Source organism: Pongo abelii, chromosome 14, assembly GCF_028885655.2.
Source record: "Pongo abelii isolate AG06213 chromosome 14, NHGRI_mPonAbe1-v2.0_pri, whole genome shotgun sequence".
NCBI lineage: Eukaryota > Metazoa > Chordata > Mammalia > Primates > Hominidae > Pongo > Pongo abelii.
Genome location: NC_071999.2, coordinates 23,123,634 through 23,141,208, shown reverse-complemented (window position 1 = coordinate 23,141,208; position 17,575 = coordinate 23,123,634). Strand labels below are relative to the sequence as shown.

General features: G+C 43.5%; 1 protein-coding gene across 3 annotated transcripts in view; it reads right to left on the bottom strand.

Annotated features, from left to right (window-relative positions):
• Positions 1 to 17,575, bottom strand: part of LOC129054402 (uncharacterized) — a 62,869-nt gene that overhangs the window by 32,457 nt on the left and 12,837 nt on the right. For 2 of the 3 annotated variants that reach the window (XM_063714838.1, XM_063714839.1), the window contains one exon: positions 15,401 to 15,574. In XM_063714838.1, coding sequence (XP_063570908.1) covers positions 15,401 to 15,574 — 174 coding nt within the window. Of the gene's footprint in view, positions 1 to 8,664; positions 10,801 to 15,400; positions 15,575 to 17,575 lie in introns of those variants that run through there. The other variant, XM_063714840.1, reaches the window with a different exon arrangement.

Sequence of the window (17,575 nt, the reverse complement as noted above, 5' to 3'; positions counted from 1 at the left end):
AGATTAGGGAGTGGTGATGACTCTTAAAGAGCATGCTGCCTTCAAGCATCTGTTTAACAAAGCACATCTTGCACCGCCCTTAATCCATTTAACCCTGAGTTGACACAGCACATGTTTCAGAGAGCACGGGGCTGGGGGCAAGGCCATAGATCAACAGCATCCCAAGGCAGAAGAATTTCTCCTAGTCAGAACAAAATGGAGTCTCCTATGCCCACCTCTTTCTACACAGATACAGCAACAATCTGATCTCTCCTTCCTTTCCCCACACTTCCCCCCCTTCTCTTCAACAAAACCGCCATCATCCTCATGGCCCGCTCCCGATGGTCGCTGTCTCTTCGGAGCTGTTGGGTACACCTCCCAGACAGGGTGGCCGGGCAGAGGCGCTCCTCACCTCCCAGACAGGGCGGCCGGGAAGAGGGGCTCCTCACTTCCCAGACGGGGAGGCCGGGCAGAGGCGCTCCTCACATCCCAATGGGTGGCCGGGTAGAGGCGCTCCTCACCTCCCAGATGGGGCGGCCGGGCAGAGGTGCTCCTCACATCCCAGACGATGGGTGGCCGGGTAGAGGCGCTCCTCACATCCCAGACGGGGCAGCCGGGCAGAGGCGCTCCTCACCTCCCAGACGGGGCGGCCGGGCAGAGGTGCTCCTCACTTCCCAGACGGGGCAGCCGGGCAGAGACACTCCTCACTTCCCAGACGGGGTGGCCGGGCAGAGGCACTCCTCACTTCCTCCCAGACGGGGTGGCAGCCAGGCAGAGGCGCTCCTCACCTCCCAGATGGGGTGGCCGGGCAGAGGCGCTCCTCACTTCCCAGACGGGGTGGCCAGGCAGAGGCGCTCCTCACTTCCTCCCAGACGGGGTGGCAGCCAGGCAGAGGCGCTCCTCACCTCCCAGACGGGGCTGCCGGGCAGAGGCGCTCCTCACTTCCCAGACGGGGTGGCTGGGCAGAGGCGCTCCTCACTTCCCAGATGGGGCGGCCGGGCAGAGGCACTCCTCACTTCCTCCCAGACGGGATGGCAGCCAGGCAGAGGCGCTCCTCACTTCCCAGATGGGGCGGCCGGGCAGAGACGCTCCTCACCTCCCAGATGGGGTGGCCGGGCAGAGGCGCTCCTCACTTCCTCCCAGACGGGGTGGCAGCCAGGCAGAGGCGCTCCTCACCTCCCAGATGGGGCGGCCGGGCAGAGGTGCTCCTCACTTCCTCCCAGATGAGGTGGTGGCCAGGCAGAGGCGCTCCTCACCTCCCAGACGGGGCGGCCGGGCAGAGGTGCTCCTCACTTCCCAGACAGGGTGGCTGGGCAGAGGCGCTCCTCACATCCCAGACGATGGGCAGCCAGGCAGAGACGCTCCTCACTTCCTATATGGGATGGCGGCTGGGCAGAGGCGCTCCTCACTTCCCCGATGGGGCGGCCAGGCAGAGGGGCTCCTCACATCCCAGACGATGGGCGGCCAGGCAGAGACGCTCCTCACTTCCTAGACTGGGTGGCGGCGGGGCAGAGGCTGTAATCTTAGCACTTTAGGAGGCCAAGGCAGGCGGCTGGGAGGTGGAGGTTGTAGTGAGCTGAGATCATGCCACTGCACTCCAGCCTGAGCAACATTGAGCACTGAGTGAGCGAGACTCCGTCTGCAATCTCAGCACCTTGAGACAGAGTCTTGCTCTGTTGCCCTGGCTAGAGTGCAGTGGTGCAATCTCAGCTCACTGCAACCTCTGCCTCCCAGGTTCAGGTGATTCTCTTGCCTCAGCCTCCCGAGTAGCTGGGATTACAAGTGCCTGCCACCACGCCCAACTAATTTTTTTGTATTTTTAGTAGAGACTGGGTTTCACCATCTTGGCCAGGCTGGTCTCAAACTCCTGACCTCGTGATTCACTCGCCTTGGCCTCCCAAAGTGTTGGGATTACAGGCGTGAGCCACCATGCCCAGCCTGTGGCTGTCTTTCTGTAAGGACATCAGTCATGTCAGACCAGGGCCCACCCTACCCCAGTATGACCTCATCTTAATTTTAGTATACATTTGCAACAATCCTGTTTCCCAATGAAATCAGTTCTGAGGTACCGAGAGTTAAGATTTCAACATCTCTTTCTTGCACGGGGAGGGGAGACTGATTTAGCCCCTACCAATAAGAGAAAAAATATTAGAGCACAGTCTGGATGTAGTGATTTCTTTCTGCAGTCCACACACACACACACAGACACACACACACACACACACACACACACACACACAGCGCTGATGCAAGCACATGCTGTCAATGCAAAGGAAAAAGACAGATGTCTCCCTACGCCTTTCTAAGCTTTTATATATTATACCTCACATTGTCAGCTCTAAAATCCTGTATGTAATACATTTATCTATCTAATAGATTTTTTAGATCTAATACATTTATTTACTTGGTAATAAATAAATAATAAATTTACCAACTGTCTTGGTGAAAAGGAGCTCATGCTGGATGATGGATGAGGCCTTGAATAATGGCCTTCCCTGCCACTATGGCCACTCTCCACTCAAGGATCTATTGTACAAGCATTGGGGTGGCTGGGGGCAGAGATGACTGACATCTACCAGCCAGTCAGCCGGTTCCTCCGTCTACCTGCTTAGTGAGTGTCCTGTCTATGCCAAATCTTCTCTAGTGGCAATGATGTGAGACACAAAGATCTGCACATTTTGCGGCCACTTCCAACAATTCATCTACATGCTTCTTCCCAGACCACTTTGTCTCTGATCATCTAAACTCGCCCCTTCTAAACCCCAGACCAAGACCAGCCAAGTTATTTGCCACTACATGGAAGTCCATATATACCCTTACCTCATACCACTTCTGGCATACAAAGTGGACAAACAAGCATGCTGCTCACAGCTCTACCCTCTAGGAGGGTTTCTCCTCATCATTGTCCTTCAGGGCCACCACTGAGTTGAGTGGTAGTGTTGACAGCTATCCACTCTCAGGCAGCATTGATTATCCAAACCAATCCATCCACGAACCAGGAATAAGCTGTGTTGTTCCTCCTTCATCAGTGAATCATAGAGTTCCCTTACTCCTGCCCCCATATTTATAGATGTGAGCTGAGAGATATGTCAGGACAGCAGAAGTAGGTGACATGGAGCTCTGGGCCACCCTATACCTTCTGGACTTGCTCAGATCTGGTCCTGAATATACCATTTCCATCATGCCTTATCACCTTGTTGGATCTGACAATGTCCAGCTCGTAACAGTAAACTCATATCATATAATCACTGGATGTACCACTTTCAGGTGCTTGATCTCTCTTGACCCCTTATCACATCAGAAGCTGTTTTTTTGAGTGGTGAGTAATTAAACAATAAATAGTCTTTTGAATGCAGTAGACATGCCTTTCTCCAGAACCCTACCCATTCTGTACCCCAAATCTATTAGGGTTTGTCCAAGATTTCCTATACCATCCTTTTCTACCATGGATACCCCGAGCACTGTTGGATCTGTTGAATTATATGGCCTCAACAGCAGAGTATGTTGTCCTGAGGTCTAGAATTTCTGCAGTTTTCTTCTGCTTTGGGTTCCACTCAAAACTGGTAGACTTTTAATGACCCAAGAAATGAGTCAAAGAAATAATCTCAAGTGCAATATTGGCTGCCTCCTAAAATTCAAAGTGGCCCACCAAACAATATACCTTTTCATAGGGGTAATTGTTTACCTTAGGATGCTGCAAACCATGGGACTCCTAAAATCTTCACCAATATGGCAGGACTTCGATACTGTAAATGATTTATGTTTTACCTTCATGTGTTTTACTATGACATCCAGAGTACCGGCCACTTTCTGTTCACCAAGTCCAATTAGCATAATGTCAACAACATAGTATACCAACATGATATGTCAAGGTGACAGAGAGAAAGAGAATACATATAGCCTTGGGGAAAGACAGTGAATGTGTACTCATATCCTTTCTTAATGAGACAGAACTGATCTTGACCATCCTTGCTGAGGAGGTTCGAAGATGACTTGTTTGCCAGATGGATAGCCACAACCCAGGAACCAAAGGCTGTGCTGCTCTGTTCCAGTAAAGATACCACATCCAATTCGGTAGCTACATACAATTGGGACTGCAACTTAGATAACGTTCCGGTAGTCTGCTGTTATTCATGAAAATCCACCTGTTTTTTGCAGAGACCATGTAGACGAACTGAATGGGGATATGATGAGGATGACCACCCCTGCATTTGCTAAGTTCTTGAGCGTGGCATCGATCTCAGCCATTCCACTGGAATAGGGTATTGCTTTGATTTGCTGTCTTAGGTGGGAATGGGCACTTTCTGCGTTTCCATTTGTTTCTTCCTTCCTGGTTCTTATTTCACAGGTCAGGAAGCAAAACGTGAGGGCTCTACCAGCTGCTCAGTCTATCCTTTCCAATTAAGCACACTGGAACTGAGGAAGCAATGACAGGGTGAGCCCTAACACCCTCATCATCACTGCTGAGCCTGCCTTGACAAGAACTCCATTTATCACCTGCCTCCATGATTTCCCATCCTAACTAGCTGTCATCATGGCATTTCAGGTTCTGCTGATGTCATTGTAAGGTTAGACCCTGTATACCCTGAAAACTCTGTGTATTTACATTTTCTTAGTGTAAAGTTACACAGGTCCCTTTGGGGGAAGGTTTGTGGCACTGCAGGGTTCTTTTTCAAGGCGGCCCAGCCTCCCCTTCAATCACTAGGCCAGGGGCCCGAGAACTGACTCAAATCTGGGAGCTAGGTGAGGGATTATCATTTTTCTTTTTGGCAGCAGACATCAGATTTCAGCTTACCTTCTTTTTAATATTTTTTCTGGTTACACAAGTCAAGAAATATTCACAGTGGGTACTCATCTATCTTTCCTCTAGAAATACCCTATGTGTACAGCACGCTGGCTGGCACCTTGGCCTTGCTGCCATATGGTAGTCATATTCACTTTGTGGTGGTCATATTCACTTTGATGGCCAAATGCTGCGACTTGGCCTCTGCTACTCCAAAATATCTTCATCTTCAGTAATATTAGAGAGGTCAGTTCTGTGGCAGCATTTCCTACTGTGAACCATAGACCATGGAAGACAATCACTAGTGAGATTCCCAACAATGCTGGTGGCCCCTCACCAGTGAGTTTCTTGTTTTTGTACAAAGGGCATGTCCTCTTGGCCTCATAGGGAACAAGATCAGGGTCTCTGGTCTTGCATAATAAATCCTCCCTGGACTGTCTGACTCCTTCCTCAATACCATGCCATGGCAAATATGGCATCTTTCCCTCATTGACTATAGGCTGTCATCTTATCCAAGCTTCAAGAAACCTCTGACCAGCATTATTAGGATAGGCACAATTGTCCTTTTGAGGACAGCGAATTATAGGATAGAGTCAGTAGACCTTCCCTAGTCACTCTTATGTATAATATCCACACCTCCTGACCCAACAATCTCAAGATCCACTCCCATATGTGTTTCTCTGACTTCTCCTGGTAAGAATTAGGCCCTTCAACTCCTGATGAGTAAACCAGCCATCAAATACTTGGTGAAGAGCTTCCATCAACTGTCTTTGCAATGGGACTTCATGTCCTTCTCTGGGGTTTTGCAGATAATGGACCTTAACTAGTGGCCTGGAGGCAATGAGGGGATGTAAGGATGCATCTTGTGAAGGACAAAAGTCATCTTATGAGTAGTCCCCTCAGGTGAGGACTTCCTGTGGTACCCAGGTAATGGAAAACCACAAATCTGACTGGAGGTCTTGACATCCTTTATAGCAGTAGACCAAATGTTAGCTACATCTACCAACACTTCCAAAAGTTTTTATGGAACAAACAGACAAATACCAAATGCCAAGTAACCAAGTTAAAACACCTCACTTCCTTTAGGCTGTGCTGTCAGAAGCATGGTTCAATTCTCACTTTCAAGTTTGAGGTAACTCTAGACCCACACCCTGTCCTCCAAAACTGTAGAAAAAATACTGCGAAAGATGTCTTCTTCATGTTCCTCAAGGTAGTTATTCTCACTCAGAGAGTGGCAAGTACTTGGAATCTTCCTGATATTTTTTTCTCCTCCAGAGTTTTAGTGATGAAAGATGTTGGGAGAACACAGAATGCTAAGCCCCACAAATCTTGCTAGAGAGATCTCCTAGAGAAATCAGAATCTTTCAAGATTGTTTTAGAGAAATATGCTATCACTCTGACTCCATTCTAAAAATTCCCCTGTGACCCAGCTGGCCTGACAAACTAAATCATGATACTCTGCAAAACATACCCTTTCACACATGGATGCCCACGGCAATGTTTCCTAACCATTCATGAGTCATAAAACCTATGGCAGAAACCATTCTACATGTTCATCAAAACATTTCATTTTCCCTCTGGGCACCAGGAAAACTTTTTTTTTTTTTTTTTTTTTTTTTTTTTTTTCACTTTTTCTAATCTAAGTGAGGCTATGTAAGGAGTTCTGCCCAATAAAATGTGGGCAAAATTGATGTCCTACAGAATTATCATCCACACTCTATGTCTGTTATCATTAGCTGTCAGGATGCAGAGTATCAAAAAAGGACTTTAACTTATTTATTTATTTTTCGAGACGAAGTATCACTTTGTCACCCAGGCTGGAATGCTGTAGCGTGATCACAGCTCACTGCAACCTTGACCTCCCAGGTTCAAGCTATCCTCCCACCTCAGCCTCCCAAGTAGCTGACACTACAGTCGCATGCCACCACTCCCGGCTAATGTTTGTATTTTTTGTAAAGAGGAGGTTTCACCATGTTGCCTAAGCTGGCCTTGAACTCCTGGGCTCAAGTGATCTGCCTGTCTTGGCCTCCCAAAGTGCTGGATTACAGGCATGAGCCACCATGCCCAGCCCAAATGAAGAACTTGGAGTCCATGGTGAAAGGCAGAACCTCCCCAACTCAACTGAGCTGGTCATGAGTGAAAAGTACATCTTTAAGCCACACCTTTCAAATGGGTCAGCAAATTTGATAAATTTGGCAAATTTCAGCTATTCCCACCCACTACGTATACCTCTCTTACAATTTATAGTGTCTTCTCGTGTCCTTTGCTCCTATCAAACCTATCCTAACCAGCACCTATATTAAATATTTATTTCTACATTATGTAGTCTTCAGAGTTCTAGGGCGGTGTGTTCAAATGATGGGAATATTACACACCTGCACTGTCCAGCCACTAGCCACATCGAACTACTGAGTACTTGAAATGTGGCTAGTGTGGCCCAAGAACTGAACTTTAAATTGTACTTAATTTTAATTAATTCAAACTTAAATAGCCACATGTGGCTAGTGGCTACCACATGAAAGCATGCAGCTCTAGATGGGCATGAGCCTAGACAGGCAGAATAACTAGATTCTAAAGTAAGTTGGTAACTAGGGAATTAGCACTTACTATGGGAATTTAAAAGATGTGTTAAAATATATACTGGTGGGAAAGAACTTTAAGAAAAAGTGGTGGTTCTTAATGGTTTAAGAACCTTAATGGTCAAACATTTCTAAGAATGCTTGTCCCTGGGTAATATTTCTAACTGGTCAAGTCACAATTATTACGGAATGGATCTCCCCAGTATCGTTTCCCTATAGCTTCTATGTGCAGCATATTTATGCCCTGAGTGTATAATGTCTGGCCATAATGACACGAAAGGTTGGATTCTAGGGGTGGAATACATCAAGTCACTAGGATGTCACCAAGCCCACTGTGTGGGTTAAATGCTACAGACAGAGGGTTGTGCCACCCACTCCCCACCTTCCCTACCTCCCATCCTACCCAAAGCTTCAGCCAAAAGGAAGAAAATGCCTCCCACATGGCCATAGGCTGAAGTGCTGCCCCTCGGTGGCCAGAAGTCACTCAACATGCAGGCAAAGACGATGTTAACAATACAAAGAATCAGAAAAAGACTGAATTCCTTAGATCAATCTGTTTGGCTTCAAAAGCTAGAATCTCAAAAGTCTATCCCCTGCTGACTTTATTTTTCTTTCAACTTTTCAATGCCATTGCTCCTGCCTGAACAAAAGACAAGAAAGTCCAGTCTCATCCCAGAATAGACAGAAGAGCACAGAACAGACAGAGCTATACACCACTGCAGGACTAGAGATTATTCCTCATGCTGGGCAGGGTAGGGTAGAAAGAAGAGAATCCATCAAAGCAAGAGGTGGCTAATTCCCTCAACAAAACTAAATTAACAATATTAGCTCAAGTGAGGGAGCTGAATCTTCTCACGGTGTTAAACAGTTTGTTCTGTTTTATATATTAAAGACCCAAGTGTAGTTTATTGTTTTTATGGAGTTAAGTGAATTCACATGTTAAATTTAAAAGGTCGGGGGAGACAGGAGATTTTGTTTGTTTCTAGTATTATTTGGCAGAGTATAAAAGTCCCTGGACTTAGAATTGGAAGGCTTGGACTCAAATCCACACCCTTCCTGGTACCAGCCAAGTGCCCCTGGGCAATCACTCAACCCATCTCCTTCACTGGTGGTTGTGGCAGCCCTTCTCAAGCAGACTTGAGAGACCTTAGCTCCCTAACCCAGTGGTTCTCCAACTAGCGAGTGCTCAGAATCACCTGGAGGGTTGGTTAAAACAGCACTGGGACCAATCCCGAGTAGTCCTGGAATACAGCCTGAGAATTTGCCTTTCCAGCAAGTCCCCAGCCTGGTTGAATGCCATTCCCAGCCCACCCACCCCTGGCTCCACTTTCTCTTGTACGAGCTGATATCTGAGATTCCACCATCAAGAGCCCCAACCCAACTTAGCCGGGAAGCTTTACTCTTATTAAAAGGTACACACATGAAACAATATTAGCAGTTAGACTGTATCTTTCACATCTTATCCTTCTGTATCATTCCCGTGTCTCTCTTGCTGTATTGCCTGCACAAGTTCACATGTTTGAGGAATGAAACTTCAAACATAGTCTGTATCAAGAGGCTTTATTATTTTCTTTTTCCTCTCTCCCCGCTTTCCCCTAGAGCTTGGTCAAGGTGTCCTAATGGTCTAAAATGTCAAAAGAAAACTAGATGAGGAAAAAGTAATAGAAAATAACTCTATTATAAGCTTCCTTATAGTTCAGGTTCATCTCTTTCTTATAAGAACCACCCACCAGTTCCTACTCAGAGACTCAAGGATACTCCTGTTCCTCAGCTGGTTCACAATAAAAACACTGAAGATTCACATCAATCGAAGGGTTTCTGTTACCATTCACATGGGCCTTCCCAAATGCTAGTGAAACAGAGGTAGTCATTACTCATCAAAAAACACTCAGCAAGAAGGGCCAGACTCCCACACATGGATCCCAGAAGTCAGGGAGAGAGTGAGTGTGGAGGCCTACCTCCTCCTAACCTGCTCACCCACGGAACCATTCCATGGCAAAGGAATAGCAGCTCAGAGGCTGCCCGCACTGCCCCCACTGCAGAGGTTTAAGGAAATCTCCCAGTATGTTTCATGTTGGAAGACCCTGAGATAAAGCCCATATTTCAGTCTGTATTTGTCCTCCCACAAAATGAAGAGTGCTTGTCCATGAGACCAGCCCATGTCTAATTCGGCAGGACACAGCGTGCAGAGCGCCTCGAGCAGGCAGCCCACTGCTGACTCCTTTCCAGGGGCCTTTCCCCGAGGGGCAAAGCTTTCTCCCAGGGAGTCCTCACTTTCAGCCCTGTCAGCATGCCCAGTGCCTGCACTCTGCAGGGCCCAGTTCTATCCCATTATGCAAGTTGGTTTTCAGCGGCTATGGGAAAGTCACACACGATTGTGCCAAGGTGAACAAATGTTGGCGACCTGGGGAAAAGCAGCAGCTGCACATCCTGAAGCATTGGGTCTTCCAAGGAAGCCTCGTCTAACCAGAAAAGCCATCACTCTCCTCCTCCAACAATTTCTGATATAGGAAATCGTCTTATCATGTTACCCCCTTTTCCCTGTTGTAAATCCATGCTGGCGAGCCCAGGCCTCGCTCTATACACTGCCTGGCATGGTGCCATGCAGCTAAGTGTGTTGGAATACAGCGCTGTCCACCATTCAGTTATTTTAACAAGCACTATGGAGCTCTCGTAAGTGGCTTAAAAACATTTACATTTACCCCAAAATCACTTTAAAATAATTCACTCCATCACAGCCTCAGCCAGAGCCTGCTCCAGCTCTCCCACAGACTTTTACAAGAGGCCTCCCCTAATTCCAACTCCACGGGGGCTACAAGGACACTGTTTATAGAGCATTTTGGCTTCTCGCCCTGTGGCCCACAGCCATCGATGCAACAGCAATTTCATCAAGCGATAATCTAGTAAGTCCAATTTGCCACTAGGACACTAAAAAGCCCTTATTTAAGGTAAGTGATAATGGTGATGACAAGAATCCTGGGTGTCTGTCATCTCAGATTATCAAGTGACACCTTTACATTGATCTCATTTAACCCTCACAAGGACCCTGAGGCAGGGTTAACTTTATGACCCCGTTTACAGACAAGGAAATGACTGAGAGAACAGACGACCAGCCCTGAGGCCCAGTGCCCGCCTGCGAGGTGAGCCAATGGCCTGTCCTGAGCCCTCCCTCCGGCCACCCCTGGTCACACACACCTCCCACCCTGCTGGGCGGGGGACAAGCGCTATGGACAAAACTGCCTACGGCTCAAGTCCATGCAACCGGATCACCCAGGACTTGGCGTGGAGGTGGGGAGGGGAACAGCACGTACTTCTCCACCATGATGCCAATACTTCTACAAGCTTCTTCCGCAGCTTCTCTGAATGCTGGCTCAGGGTGAGTGATTTTCACAAAATCAGCCTAATAAAGGGGAAAGACGAAACCAAAAGGGAATTTGATGGGAAGCTTTCTTCCAGGATCTGGGGGCGAAAATGAAAACTGGGTTTTAAGAGGTGCCATTGGCTTGGCCTATGCATTTCCATTATTGACTTTTTCCTAAGCGAGTAAAGCAAAGCAGCTTCTTTCTGAACATTTAATTGTTATTCCTTGAAACCAAGTTTGTTTCATTCCAAAAAAAAAATTTTATTAACTTTGTTTCAGAAAAGTTTTTCTCCTTCAAATATAAACACCAAGCAAATTCTTCCTAACTCTTTATTAAATCAAAAGAGCAGACATTGGTTTCAAATATTCTACAACTTTCTGGCTAAAATTCTTTGCAGTATGGTTCTCACAGGTTAACCAACCTCCAGAAAACAACTCTTAAAGGCTTGTTTTCTTTAACTGACACATAGTATAGTTTCAAAACTCATTTAACTACACTTTAGTCTTTAACTACGTTCTAGTCTTTGTGCAGAAAACAAAGGCACAGTCTCTTTATAGTTCTTTTAATAAAATATGAGTTCAGTCTCCATGTAATACAGTGTACAACTACTACTGCTGCTGCTACTTAAATCATTAGAAATTAAATGAGCAACAACTTTTTTAAAAGATAAAATGATGTAAAACTAACTTTTTGTTTTCATGTCAATTGTAACAACAAGCAGAGAAACTACAAAACACTACATATTTTATTTGCCAAGAAGATGTGTGACTATAACATGAAATAAAATCACCACAAGGTAAAATTTCCTAATTTTATTATCAAATAGTTTTTAATGCCAAAACATTTAAATCCATAGTTTGGTATATTTGTTGTAAGAATTGGTAACGATAAAATAACATTAGTACCAAAGTATCTGAAAAATGAGTTATGTAAATTTACATTTTTTTTTTTTACAAATTACTAATCTACATGTTGTGAATTTATAATAATATTAAAATTCAAAACACTAGCATACATATTAAAAATTTGTAATAGTGATGAGGAAAACAGTTCTGTTACACAAAAACTGTGTTGAAAACAAAGAAAACAAAATGACTATTTGGTGAAAAAGTTTACAAAACGATTGCCTTATAATAGTACTAACACTACTGGTAGGTAATATCTTAAAAATTCAAAAAGGAGAAAGGTTCTTTTTTACCCAGAGAACTACATATATAAATTACATAGTTTTTTAAGTTTTCAAAATGAGATATTATACATAATATTAAAAATGTCAAAATAAGACAAAATATAGGGCAGAGAAGTTAAAATATTTTAGTGAAGACCAAAAGCAAAAATGTAGAAAAAAATCCTAGAATACTGATTAAGATGAAGACTAAGACAACAAATACACAGTAAATTCTGGGATTTGTGACAGCCACGCCAACAGTCACCCCTCAGTATCAGTGGGCAATGGTTAGATCTTCCCACAGATACCCAAATCCACAGATGCTCAAGTCTCTGATATAAAATGGTGTAGTACTTGCATATAACCGACACACAGCACACCCCATACATCGAATCATATAACCGACACACAGCACAACCCATACATTGAATCGTCTCTAGATTACTTGTAATACCTAGTGAATGTAAATAATATGTAAATAGCTGTTACATTGTATTGTTTCATGGAACAGTGACAAGGAAAAAAGTCTGTACATGTTCAGCATCAATGCAATTTTTTTTTCCAAATATTTTTGATCCAAGATTGGTTGACTCCACAGATGCCCAAATCTGGAGGGTTGACTGCACTTGAATAGTGAAATTCACTGACACAGATTTTCCTTTTCTGATTTCAGTGACACAATTAGGTGAACAGGGTATGAAACCTCCTTTGGAGCAGTGCATTTCCACGGCTCCTCCATCATTCGAAGACGCATTTCCTATGCACATACTGGAGGCACAGAACAAAAACCCAGTACAACAGAACTACCCAGAACCTGCAACTTCACTCCAGAGAAAAACCCTTTACAATAAGATACTTTATCAGCTTCCTTAAGAGCGGGAAGCTTGTGGTGAACATATAATCATCTGAAAGGTGTTAATGCTCAAGTCAGGTGTATGGGTGGAAGGAAATTTTCCAAAAAAGGAAAAAAAAAAAAGATGGGGAGGAGTTATGCTGGGTGAAAGAAGTCAGTCAAAGGTATACAGGATTCCACTTATGTGACATTCTAGAAAAGGCAAAACTATAGGGAGAGAGAACAGATCAGTGGTTGCCAGAGGTTAGTGGGGAGGGGTGGGTGTGACTATACAGGGAGATTTTTGGATGTTGATGGAATAGCTTTGTATCCTGATTGTGGTGAGGGCTGCACAAATTTACACGAGTTAAAATGCATAGAACTGTATCATCCTCCAACAGAAGTCAATTTTACTGTATAATAATTTTAAAAACAAGTACATTTTTTTTAAAGATGGAGAGGCTAACAAACTTTGCAACCTTTCCAGGTAAGGGTCCATGAGACCTGAGCAGCCAGCCAGCCCTGAAATGGTTGGAACAGGAGAAAGAAGAGGAGCTCGACCTGGGCTGGCAGCCCAACTGCACCACATGCTGGCCAGGTGACAGTGGGGCACATCCCTTCATCACCCAGTGCCTTTCTTCCCTCTTGTGAAAATGGAGATATGCTGAGAAGGTTACCTCAGCTCATCCAGGTAAACCTTCTTCAGCTAACTAGGCTATAGAAATGGACTACAGCCTAAATTTTCAAAAACAAGTTAATGCCAGAGTATAAACTCCATTAAGTCAGAGATTGTGTCTGTTTCATTCCTGCATGTATCCCTGGTGCCTAGACAGTGTCTGGCACACAGTAGGTGCTCAACATTGACTGACTGTGAGGGAAAAACCTATGTAGTTTAATACTATGTAGACAAGATCATAAATGATCACTATTTAAATTGTGTGTGCCGCTTTCCTTGACATGAGTAACCAAGAGTCGGCTCCTTCAGGCTGACAGAAAATCTTGCTTCCTGGAAATGAGCAAATCGAAGAGATATCTGCACTTCCATGTTTGTTGCAGCTCTGTTCACAACATCCAAGATGAGGAAGCAACCCACGTGTCCATGAACAGATGAATGGACAAAGAAAATGTGGTACTTACAATAGAGTGCTATTCAGCTATAAAAAAGAATGAGATTATTGCCAGGCGTGGTGGCTCACACCTGTAATCCCAGCACTTTGGGAGGCAGAGGCGGGTGGATCACGAGGTCAGGAGATCGAGACCATCCATCCTGGCCAACATGGTGAAACCCTGTCTCTACTAAAAATACAAAAAATTTAGTTGGGCATGGTGGCGCATGTCTGTAATCCCAGCTACTTGGGAGGCTGAGAGAGGGGAACTGCTTGGAACTCAGGAGGTGGAGGTTGAGCTTGGACTGCACCATGGTACTCTAGCCTGGGCAACAAGAATAAAACTCCATCTCAAAAAAAAAAAAAAAAAAAAGAATGAGATTGTGTCATTTGCAACAACATGGATGGTCATTATGTTAAGTGAAATAAGTCAGGCACAGAAAGACAAACATCACATGTTCTCACTCATTTGTGGGACCTAAAAATAGATACAATTGAATCATGGAAATAAAGAGTAGAAGGATGGTTACCAGAGGCTGGGTAGGGTAGCAGGGTGGTATGGGGGAGGTGGGGATGGCTAATGGGTACAAAAAAACAGGAAGAATGACTAAGACCTACTATTTGATAGCACAACAGGGTGACTACAGTCAATAATAATTTAATTGTAGATTTTAAAATAACAAAGAGTACAATTGGATTGTTTGTAACACAAGGGATAAATGCTTGAGGGGATGGATACCCCATTTTCCCTGATGTCATTAGTATGCATTGCATGCCTCTATCAAAACATCTCATGTACCTCATGAATATATACATGTACCCACAAAAATTAAAAATAAAATAAAAAGAAAAAGAAAATTTTGCTATCTCAGCAATGGATTTCCTAGTTGGTGAAGAGATCTAGGTATACACTTCTATTTCAAATTTAAAATGTTAAAAAAAAAAGACTTTATAATCATTTTGATGTGAAAACTTGGTTTTTAATTAAAAAAAAAAAAAAGCATTCCTGAAAAGGTTTATTAAAACTGGTTTCCACACCTCTTCTGAAAAAGAAGTGGCTCACACTTCTAATCCCAGCACTTTGGGAGGCCAAGGCAGGAGGTTCACTTGGGGCTAGGAGTTCAAGACCAGCCCGGGCAACACAGGGAGATGCTGTCTCTATTAAAAAAAAAAAAAAAAAGATAAAGAGGAATTTTGTTGTAAATGCACACATAAAGTGTTCTTAGAATTTTGGCAGAAGCTTTCATAAATAAAGAATCTCTGTCAAACGAATATATATGTAAATATGTATTACCCAAATGTAGCAAATATTTGCCATATTAGTAACCATTCATTCATTATATATTACAGGTATATTTTATTAAATATACATATTAAAGTACAAGTTCTAAATGTCACCTTTTCCTATAACATTTTCCCATTCCTAATGACGTATTTCATCACAAAAAATTATACCCAATGGATCTCAAATAGTTTCAGACATTTTTAACTTTATAATCTAATATTAATAGTAAACAACAAAGGATAAATTCACTTAAATTTTAACAGGTTGAAAGAGAGGTAGCTTCAAGTCTGAGGCAAAGCATCTTACCAAGTCGGCCACTCTGCACAAGGAATCCGAGAGCTCATCGAAGATCAGCACGGTCTGGGGCCCAGGTGGGGTGGAACACGCACGGCCCACAAGCAATTCTGTCTTTCTGAAGGCTTTTTCTTGTGCAGCATGAAATCCTTCCGGGGCACTCAGCTCAGGAACTCCAAAAAGACCCTTAGAACCAAAGAATACGTCTCATTTATAACCAAAATTCAAAATTGTGCTTTTTTTATATTTACTAAAATTACTTTTATCATAAAGGAGATCTTGGCTTTCATTGGTGTATCATGTTATACCTGTGATCACGGATAGCACTATCATACTCCTCATATCACCCCACATAAATTACACCAAAAATGATTTCAGAACATCATTTTTCTTCCATTTTTTTTTTGAGACAGAGTCCCACACTGTCACCCAGGCTGGAGTGCAGTGGTGTGATTTCAGCTCACTGCAACCTCCGCCTCCCGAGTTCAAGCGATTCTCCTGCCTCAGCCTCCTGAGTAGCTGGGATTATAGGTATGCACCACCACGCCCGGCTAATTTTTGTATTTTTAGTAGAGACGGGGTTTCACCATGTTGGTCAGACTGGTCTCGAACTCCTGACCTCAGGTGATCCGCCCGCCTCAGCCTCCCAAAGTGCTGGGATTACAGGCTTGAGCCACTGCGCCTGGCCAATTTTTTTTCAATTTTTAATTATTTTCCAAAAAACAAAAACTGAATGGTATGGGTTCAAAATCAGCTCTGTCACTTCTACAGAACCTAAGAGTGGCCACAAGGATTAAATGAAATTATATATAGATAGATAGATAGATATAAAGCAGTGTTTGGCACAGAGCATTTACAGATGTTAGCCATAATTATTATTAGCTTATAACCCTGGTCATGTTATTTCTCCTCCTAGGCCTCATATTTTTTTCATCATGTACAATGGGAATGACGATACATACCTTACAGCATGGACACAGGTACTAAGTATATGTAAAGTACTAACAACAGCATCTGACAGAGTGAGATCTCAGTACATAGTACCAATTATTCTACAACTACCAAATAGAGAGGACGAGTTGACTATCAAGCAACAGATATTTTAGAAAAATTTAATGAACATAAAATCATAGGCTGAAACTGGGAGCAAATTGTATACGTTCCAAAGACATTTCAATATCTTGATAAAAACAAAAATCACTGATCTAATGGGAATGACCATTCTCTTGTTACCTATTCAATCACACTTGTTAGCACACTCTGGAAGGCAGGGAAAGAAAGCATTTAATATGCACCTACCGCATACCATGAAGTGTGCCTGCTACTTTACGTAGGTTCTCATTTAAATCACACAATCCTACACAACAGAGTATCATTCTTTTATAGATCAGGATACATGCTTTAAGAGGTTAGAAAAAACTTGTTTGAGGTCACAAATTAATATTGGGAAAGACAGAACTCGAACCCGCTCTGTACATCTGTAAAGCCCACACTTTTCCATACTTTTCTATTACAACTTATCTGTTTGAAAGTCTTCTCTCCTGAAAAGGTGAGCTTCCAGACCCAAGAGCCCTGCCCTTCATTTCTTTAACTAGCTATCCAATAGACCGTCTAACACACGGGGGGAACTCAACGGAAGAAACAAATGACCGGAGCAGATGCTAGGCTTTGTTAATTCACTTTGTAGGTGCTTAACACATAGATTTTCAGAAATACCAACAGGTAAAACTTCAGGCCTGACAAGCCCTACTGTTGCTACAAGAAGGGATGGATGAAGTTAAGCTAGTAATCGCTCTTCAAAATATATTACAAATTAAAAAAAAAAAAAAAAAGAAAGTCAGTGGGGGACAAAGCAGAATCAGGACCAAACACAAACGTCATCTTTATACTGATTTAATTTGATTCAAGCACAGACTACTTCCACTTCCCAGTACAACCTGCCCATATTGCTCTCCGGAATTCTAACTCTCGGATTACTAGTGACCATAATGCTAAAAAACTGAATAAACCTTTCTTTCCAAGGCAAAAACCAACTCTAAAATTTGAAAATCAGTGCCGAATATCATGATACAAAAGAGAAAAATAAAGCTAAAATTAGTTATATCTCATCTACCCAAAATCAGGCTTCCCCTCACGTCTTTCTGCTCAGCGCCTACAAGTAGTTCTCACACCAACTATGTTAATATC